This window comes from Neltuma alba, unplaced genomic scaffold (assembly GCF_004799145.2).
Source record: "Neltuma alba isolate B1F8T4 unplaced genomic scaffold, ASM479914v2 tig00003893_pilon, whole genome shotgun sequence".
Lineage (NCBI taxonomy): Eukaryota > Viridiplantae > Streptophyta > Magnoliopsida > Fabales > Fabaceae > Neltuma > Neltuma alba.
Genome location: NW_021633470.1, coordinates 638,310 through 648,063, shown reverse-complemented (window position 1 = coordinate 648,063; position 9,754 = coordinate 638,310). Strand labels below are relative to the sequence as shown.

General features: G+C 36.6%; 1 protein-coding gene across 1 annotated transcript in view; it reads left to right on the top strand.

Moving 5' to 3' along the window:
* LOC114742843 (uncharacterized) overlaps positions 1-9,754 on the top strand; it is a 52,449-nt gene that overhangs the window by 16,877 nt on the left and 25,818 nt on the right. The window contains exons 23-32 of the mRNA XM_028931056.1: positions 168-263; positions 369-509; positions 1,494-1,562; positions 5,192-5,671; positions 5,763-6,083; positions 6,240-6,371; positions 6,484-6,597; positions 6,813-6,997; positions 8,048-8,156; positions 8,230-8,373. Coding sequence (XP_028786889.1) covers positions 168-263; positions 369-509; positions 1,494-1,562; positions 5,192-5,671; positions 5,763-6,083; positions 6,240-6,371; positions 6,484-6,597; positions 6,813-6,997; positions 8,048-8,156; positions 8,230-8,373 — 1,791 coding nt within the window. The remainder of the gene's footprint in view (positions 1-167; positions 264-368; positions 510-1,493; positions 1,563-5,191; positions 5,672-5,762; positions 6,084-6,239; positions 6,372-6,483; positions 6,598-6,812; positions 6,998-8,047; positions 8,157-8,229; positions 8,374-9,754) is intronic.

Below are 9,754 nucleotides of genomic sequence, written 5' to 3'. Positions count from 1 at the left end.
ATGTGTGATTGGAAAACTTGATATAATATACATAGACTTGATGTAAGTGTGTTATCCGTAAGTTTATCAAAGATCTTGAAAATTATTTTGGGTTATATGTTAGGATAACCTATTTTGTTGGTTGTTAGCTTTTGTTTGATTTCGAAAATATGCGAATTACCTTGCAGGCCTTAGAATCTTCAAGCACCTGGATCTTAGATTTTCGAGAGGAAGAGAAGGTTATCTGGTTTAAAGGCCTTATAAAAGCTACCTATCAAGCTTCTGTATGGAATCCATAATATGCTTTTATTTTCTCCTCATATATGTTTTGTTAAATTTTGATTTGCTAGATCATTGTTGGTGAAGATAATTATGCTCATTACATTTAGGCTCCTCCATCAGTTGATGTGCTCGGTGAATCTAAAGATGACACAGCTTCATACAGTATGCTCAGTACCACAGATCCTAAAAGAGCTGACGTTGTGATTAATGCGGTATTGGTGGAATCAAAGCTGTTTATTTACGGAAAGGTTTGATTAATTACTTTAAGGCATTGTTTGGCAGAGGCCAAGGTGTAAACAATATGCCATGTTATGAAGTCGTATATGTTGTCCTTATTCATATTTTCAGTCCACTCATCAAATATTCTGCCTTCCCAACTTCTGAAAAATGCTCGACATTTATTAGGCGGTTTAAAATATCTTGTTTAACTCATTTTCTGGCATTTCTAATATGTTCTACATTCTTCCTAAATTAATTCTTTTAGGGTTCACAGGCTACCATTGAGATGTTTGTTTTTGTTTGAAATTGTTTAAATAGCGTAATTGTTTAGGGACATCTGTATATCCTTGCTAGGTGTAGTCTCTTCTATCACTCCATTGAACACACAAGAATCCCAGACTTCTTGTCAATGATCTTGTGGTATCAGAACCTTATAATCTCTTTTAAAATATCCATTCCTTCATTGACAATTTTCATTTCTATTTAGATCGGGGGAACTTTATTATCACCCTGCTCCATCTATTTGGATTTTTGGCTCCTAATTAATTTAAGCACCTCACCCTAAATCCTAAAGGAATGACAAGGCATTTTCTTTCTCTATCAGCAGCCTATTGCTATTGGGAGATAACTTTTTGGCTATTTCCTCTTGACTTGAACGGCTTAGGAACCGCCATGAGCATGATTGACTGTCATTTTTTGGCTGACTAGACTTCATGGGTCACCATCAAATGATGCATGTTTTCTAGACCATACCCTTATGGCCGAGAGTGAGAGCCAACGATACTAAGGTAGACTTACCATCAATATAATGGCTTTAGGCTTAGCATGTATTCAATGACGCTTTGCAATGTTCTTCATAGGTATAGGGCTGACATATTTGTTGCCTAGTGTCTTTGAACACAAGTTGCATTTGAAGCTATTAGGTCAAGGGCATGTCTATCTAAGCACCACATTTTAGGCAGATGGATGGGACCACTATTTTTACTATTTCTAACAGCTCTTAAGTTTTTCAGGCTGGAGATATTGTTGATGAAAAGCTGGATGAGTCACTAATTATTGAGATTCTTGCTAGTACTGGAAAGGTTTGTATATCATGTTTGTTTAATTTTGTTTTCAATAACAATCTTGAATCGGGTTGGTGGCTAGCACGATTATTTTATTTCTTTTGCTAATTAGTTTAGGGAAAATTGCAATAAGGTCCCACCTAAGAGAAATAAATATAAAAATGTCCCTTGAAATCATCAAATTATTCTGAAGTCCCAAGGAACTTCATTACAAGAGATTCCATTTGTTTATTGACAACTCATGCATTTCAATTTTGTGATGTGTTAAGAAAATGTGTTGTTAATATCTGCTACAATAGTTGTTAATCATCACACCTCAAGTTGTTAACGACTGCTCTTTCAGTTGTCAATGCATACTTAAAAAAAAAGGCAGTTTGGTAATTAAACAAATGGAATTTCTTGCAATAAAGTCCTTGGAGATTTCAGAATAATTTGATGATTTTAAGGGATTTTTTTGTATTTAATTCTCTTGGATGGGACAGTATTGCAATTTTCCTATTAGTTTATGTACTTTTTATCATCTTTAGTTGTGTGGAGATTGGAGCATAATTTTCTTTCGTATTTGCCCTTCATCTTTTTTTTGGGGGGGGGGGGTTTATCTCTTTGGATAGGGATTATGGGTGTAGAAAAAAATAAAAGGAGAATAGATGAATATTTTGCCCTACTCGTATTCAATTGAGCAACTGCTGGGTGCATTTATAATAAGTTTATTTTGGAAAGAGTCTGCTCTAATTTAAAAATAAAAACTAGATCTCTCAAACAATAAAAATAAAATAAAATCTAATATAAACTAGGGAAGATTCTAATAACAAATTATTTAATAAAAATAGCAAAGAGTACCTGAAAATAATATATACCAAATAATATACTCCTCCGGTCCTTAATATAGGACTCAATTCTTGAGTTGATTTTGGTTCTAAATATAAGACCCATTTCTCATATTTATCAATTTTCTCTAAATTACCCCTATAGATACTCTCTCACCTATAATCAAGTAGAAGAGGGAGAGGGGGTATTAAGAAAGATGATTATGGTATTTTGGAAAAAATGTGTCACTTTTCTTATAATTAACTAACTTACCTAACTTCCTTAACCTAATCAAATTAGTTAAATGGGTCTTATATTAAGGACCGGAGGAGTATCTAAGATTGTAAGATCTCTAATTGCTATATTCAACGAAGATAAAGAGCTACCAGCAGGATTTTGATCTAGTAAAAGAGGCTAGTCTCTTAGAAAGTAGTGAATCAAGGTTCGAATTTCTGTCGGGAGAGGTGTTCACATTTAATGCCCAACAATACTTCGAATAGGATTGCCTCTGATAGCAGGAATATCTATATGTAGCCAAAAAAAAAAAGCCCATTTAGTTCATCTCTATTGTAACCTTGAATTTCACTCGTGGTAGTCTTGATTGCATTATTCCCATGCACTGCCATGTTGTCAAACTTGCCCTCAAAAGGTCAAAATTCCTAAAAATTATTCCATCTGCAGTCAACATATTCTGTGATGCCCTACCTCACTCTGACACCGACGGCCATGGCGACGAAGCCCAAGCAAGCTCATCCTTAGCAGCTAGGGCCCACCTTCATTGCGACCCAACCTCTATCTTGCACCAACTTCCATCGTTGTCCTCCTTACTCCTTCCCCTCAATATCACACCTCCTTAATGCTTGTCCATCTTCTTCGATCTCAAGATTCAACTGCCCATTAGATGTAAACCTTCTTCGACTATGATGGAGTAATCTTCTTGGACCTCGATAACTCTAGTTGCAGTTTTCCTTACACTGGTGAAGCATAACAAGGTTCGTTGTTGACAGTCCCTCCTCCGTTGCAACCCCATCTTTGTCCCCCACCTACTTCTACCGTCATTCGCACTTGTCATTGTGAATTGTCTACGTCTGTGCCACCATATTTGTGTTCCAAATCTAAGTTCCAAAGTGTGTTTCAGATTGTTTGGCAAAAGAATAAAAAGTTTGCTTCAAATGATCCGAAAGCTCTTCTTTGTGGTTATAATGCCAAAATCTCGAGTCGTCTTTATTTTGATCGTTACTAGCCTCTTTCAACTTTAATGTTGTTGTGCATTGCCTTCGGTTGTTGGAGAAAGAAATAGTATCATTTTGTGTGGGGGACTTGTGTCTGGCATAGGACATTGTTGAAGGAGGAAGGAGGATGGAGAAAGGAGGAAACGAGGAATTGCATGGGGACATGGTGGTCTTTTCATTCTTTTTTCAAAATTAAAGATATATTAAGAAACAAAAACGAGTTCATCTCATGAAAAAAAGAAAAAGGGGAAAGAGTCCATCTCATGTATAGGTGTAAAACAAAGCAATAATACTGCTTACTGGGTAGAAGCTTTCTAATTAATTTAGCACAACAAAGTAATGAGGGAAAATTGCTTTTGATGATTTATCACCAAGGTTAGCTGATTTTATATAAGAGGAGAATATTGCCGATAAATGCTGGAACATAAAATCCTAATAGTTATGCAATGAAAACCCTATTAATTACAAAAATTTGCACCGTTTAATACATTTCCTCAAGCTCGTGAGTGGTGTTATTCATTCCTAGCTTGATGATTAAGTTCTAAAAATGAATGCCACACAATCCTTTCATAAGGATACCTTCCCGCTGGTCACCAATAGCCAGTAGGAACAAAAGGAATGTAGATTAAACCGCATTCTAGTTTCTCTAATAAAATGCTGGCCATCCTCAGTGTACTTTGCCCAGTCGTGCTCAACCGGGTTGTGGGCAATGTTGATTAGTTGACTTGTTGCCGTGATAAAGTTTCATTGGACCTTTCCATTTGACCTTCAAGTCTATTAAGATTATCTTTATCCACGATAGCTCACAAATCCCAAATGTTGTGGCTTTAAACTCAGCCCCGACTGTGGATCTGGCCTCCAAATTCTACTTCTTGTTTCTTTAGGTGATGAGATTTGTGAGCTAGCAGAGTCAGTGTGGGAGATGTATGGATATATTGACTATTAAACGAGGTCGGCCTCAAATCCTCATTGCTTGCAAAGTTATGGTGTGACAACCAGGCAACTCTGTACATCGCCTCAAATCCGTATTTCATGGTCAAACCAAGCAGATTGAGATTGATGGCCACTTCATTTGTGAAAAGCTTCGAGAATCAGTCATTTCTACGTGCTATGTGAAGATTGGAGAACCGTCCTTGATATTTTCTCCAAGGCTTATAGTAGATGTTGTGAGGAATGTATTTGCAGTAAGTTGGACATGATTTACATATGTGCACCAACTTGAGAAGCATTAGAGATGTAAAAAAACATTTTATGTAATTTGTAATTACTATAGGTTTATAAATAGCATATAATCAGGACAGTAACTAGCACAGGATCATTTGTAATTAATAGCATTTATGTTGAAGGAGCCTACCTTGTTATAAATAGGCTTCAAACCTTTATGATGAAATGCAAGAAATTGTTCTCATACTCTATTTCACAATTACGATTGTTTCATCGGATTAGGGCAAATTACAAAGTCAAAGCTAAGACTAGATTTGGTATATGGGATAGACAATGGGCCTTTAGGCCTCCAGCAGCCACCATAGTTTCCCCGTTGAATAGTGAGCTTAGCACATGCTTTTTGTGATTAATTACCCTTGATATTTTAGCATTTTGGTTTCTTAGGTGCATGTCATTCAAGCAGATGGTGACCTGACGGTCAAGATGAAGCTGCATTCTTTGAGAATCAAGGATGAACTTCAGGGTTGTCTATCTGTGGTTCCTCATTATCTAGCTATTTCTGTGCTAAAAGATGAAGCATTATCTATTTCCTCTGGCTTACGTGATTCTTATGGGAAGGATGTGTCTGTTAGATATGCTGAGGATGATCATAGTTTTAAAGATGCATTGTCTGACTTCATCTATCAGACAGATGCAGATAATTACTTGCAAAATATGAATGTGGACCAGCGAGGATTGAAGGGGATTACATCTGATTTGGAGTCTCTCAAAACCATGGTTCTTGAAAAAGAATTTGAGAAGGGAAAGGATACTCCCCTGGAGGTGTGTTATGAGGCAGAAGGAAGTGATCATTCAGATTTCATATCTGTCACTTTTTTGATGAGGAGTTCACTATCACCTGATTATGACGGTATAGACACTCAGGTAATCAACTTGAGGGTTAACGTGGAATTACACTATGGTCAACTTTTATAATCAAGTCGTTGTATTTTAATTTCTAAGTGATATTCTTCAGATGAGTGTTCACATGTCCAAACTGGAGTTCTACTGCAACAGGCCCACCATTGTGGCATTAATTAATTTTGGCTTGGATATAAGCTCTGTACGTTATGTCACAATTCCTAATGACAAGGCACCAGCATCTGAGGAGCACAAGTTTATAAAAAAAGAAAAGGCAGATGAAAAAGGGCGTGTTACAGAATTGTTGGGCTTTAGTAAGGAACGTGCAATATTTCATTTACATTTGGATGTAGACAGTGTAGCGGTTTTTCTTAATAACGAGGATGGATCTCAGCTTGCTATGCTGGTACAAGAAAGTTTCCTATTGGATCTAAAGGTAATGGCGTTCTTTTCAATAGGTTTCCTAGAGCCATACTCCCTCTCTGCATGCCGGTTTTATATATGCTATGTTTCTATGATGATACAAGATTAGACCTTTTCACTTTCTTTTGTTGCCAATATGCTTGTGTAATTAATTATTTTTATTATGTAGGTTCACTTAAGTTCTCTATCCATCCATGGCACATTAGGAAATTTCAGACTTTGTGATAGGTCATTCGGTGCAGATCACTACTGGGCCTGGCTCTGTGATATACGCCATCCAGGCAGTGACTCCCTTATAAAGGTGCGATATCTTTTTCTACCAGCCAACCTTGTTTTGAATGTTATTATGATTTTATTTTTATTAATATTAGTTTTTTTAATGAATATTGTTACTCTCTAATATCCTTTTTCAGTTAAAATTTCATTCCTATAGTGCTGAAGATGATGATTATGAAGGATATGACTACAGCTTGCAAGGTCAACTTTCTGCTGTTCGCATTGTTTTCCTCTACAGATTTGTGCAGGAGGTATTTTGGGAAACTCAGTATGCTTGGTATTTCATGCTTGTCACTGTATCCAATTTATCATCTCAGATTCAGTTTATCATTTTGTCTTACCTATTGCAAATGGTCTCTATGAGTCCATATATCATTAGATTGGCTATCATTTTTTCTTTCCTACAACTGGTGCTTGAACTAATTAATGATTTTTTGCAAAATTTGATGGGGTCATGTTTGTTCAGATAACAGTATACTTTATGGAACTTGCCTCCCCACATACTGAAGAAGCAATCAAACTTGTTGATAAAGTTGGAGGGTTTGAATGGTTGATTCAAAAATATGAAATTGATGGAGCTACTGCACTCAAGCTGGATCTGACACTCGACACTCCAATTATCATTGTTCCAAAAAATTCAACAAGCAAAGAGTCAGTACATGTACTTTGTTCTTGTTGGTCTATATGGACTTCTATGGAGAATTAATGCTAGTCTTCTCAATAGATGTGCTACATATACCTCTTTCTTACTGGACTATCATCAATATATACTGAAGCTGCATTGTTAAAATCTGATGTGTGGGGCAGAAGAATGAGGAAAAAATAGGAAGAGAGGGGGGGGGGGGAGAGACGAAAGAGGATAAGTCTGAATAGTACACTGAATAATTCTTAATAGGCATAATCCATATTTACAGTTCCGCACTCCTTTTATAGGCAAAACCTCTAACAGTTAACTCCTTAACGCCCTCCCATAACTATGTTTCCTCTAACTAACTTCCCTGGCTATTATTAATAACACATCATGATCCTAGAACGGTACAACTCATCCTCAAACTCCATGCAAATGCATGGGACCCTCTCTTATTGTAATAGTTTATGAGGCAGACTGATAAATCCGCATCTCATTAATTTCTTTCACTTTCTGCATATATTTTATGGGATATGATAGTATTTAATTGCATAATTTTGGTTCTTGGGTTACGGATTTTCTATGAGTGTCACTTCTCTGATATGTAGAGATATTGGTCAGCTTTGTCTTCTTTTTAAGTCTTATTGGGCATTTTTCGTTTCTTTCTTTCTTTTTGTATTGTACAATATCTTATTCCTCAGATTAAGTTGTTTTCTTCCTCCCTTTTTCCCATAATTCTGTTTCTTCTTTTAACCGAATAAAAAATGTTTATATCTTAACTTAGGAAAAGAATAAAAAGTACATATGCCAAGTGTGGCATCTCTAAGCTTTATGCTATGAAATGTGGGCAAAGTATCTGGTTAATCTTTATTTAGGTCCCCATCATCCCTGGTTCGTTTATGATTTGAAGTGTCTTACTTTCCCTTACTTAGGTCACCCTAATATTTATTTAGGTCTCCTCCCGTATTTTCCCTTTTCCCTTCCTCATATTTTTTGAAGTGTCTGATGATATATAACTATATTCATTTGATTATGATTAAAATATGGATCTTATTGATATTCTTCATTTGCAGTTTCCTTCAACTTGATTTGGGGAGGCTACAGATTACAAATGAGTTGAGTTGGCATGGCTCTCAAGAGAAAGATCCTTCTGCTGTCCATATCGATCTTCTTCATGCTCAGGTACATATATCGTGCTAACTGGGCTGACATAATCAATATCTTTGAAACATTGCTGACTCTATTTCAATTCTAGATTATAGGTATCAACATGTCAGTTGGAATAGATGGTATTCTTGGAAAACCAATGATAAGGGAAGGTCAAGGGATTGATATATTTGTTCGTCGAAGCTTGAGGGATGTTTTCAGGATTGTGCCAACATTTTCGCTTGAAGTGAAGGTAATTCAAATAATTAGGATTTTCTATTATTTTCTTAAAATTGCGTTTTCACTTGGTGTGAACCAATTTCGTTGCTTAAGGATTTGGTATGAAACGTTGATCCAAGTCTACTTTACTTCCACCAAACAGATGGAAACATGAATGCTTTCTATATGTACCAATTCAATCTACCTTTTTGAGGGAAACTATGGCATTCTATTTTCTGATTCCAAATTCAGAAAATAGTATCGTAGTGGCCAGATGAGCTTTCCCTTGCTCTGTTCCTTGTTTAGGCTTACTTTGACGTTTTTAATGTGACGTTTTCAACACTTCCTCTCGGTTTGAGGAGCTTTGTTGCATTAGATGCACCACAAGAGTCTTTGTTAAATTGCTTAGGTCGCTCAACTTCACCACTGTTTCCATATGGTCAAAGCTTAACGTTTTATCAACACAGAGCCTTCCACTGGTTAGGTTTCCACCATCACATCCCGCTGTCCTTCTCCTTCTTGAACAATAGCAATGGTCTCTACCACGGTTGGCAACTCTTTCCAAGTATTTGAATTCTCACAAGTCACAATGTCAAACTCCACATTCAACCGTGCACGACGCCGAAAATTCTTTTTTCCACAAAGCATTTCAAGGTTAGTGTGTCTTCACTGCACTTCATCACGATGCTCTAGTAACAATTTAGTACCTGCCACAAACTCCTCACTATATTGAGTTATTCAATAGAAGACTTACTGTCCTATTTCGTATTGGAGATTTTGGTCTTAGGGGGTGTGTGGGTGAAAACCAAACCATGGTTTTAAAAGTAATTTTACAGTTTACAAAATAATTATGTGAGAAGAATTTTGTCTTGACTTGCATGAAAGTACTTTTGAAATGCGCTTTTTTGAATAACCAAACACCCCTTTAATCTCATTAGACCTGAGCAGCATCTTTCACTTCAGACTAGGTTTGATGTGTAATATCCTGTATCTCCTTAGCTGAACTCCGGAAGAAACACATAGGACTGACTTTTAGGGATCATGGAATTCAGCCATGAGACAATCGTCAAGCTTTTATCATCCCAAGAGTCAAAATTTGGATTGCCTGTCTTAGGACATGCATGTAGCAATTGAACTTTTAAAACCCTTCAAAAGCGTATGAACGAGCTGAGATCAGGCCAAAACAATTCTTCCCCTTCAATATGTAACAGGCTGGATTGACTAGCAACTTGCCATATGCGCTAATTAATACAAGATACAGTACAATGGCAGGTAGCAGATGACTTTAACCTGGATGGAACAGGTTGATATGAACAATGTGATCTGGATCGACTGGTGGTTGAACAAAGCTCTCACACACCCTCATGCATCTGCATATGAGCTGTGGCAGAAAATTGAGCTTCATTTACCAAGGG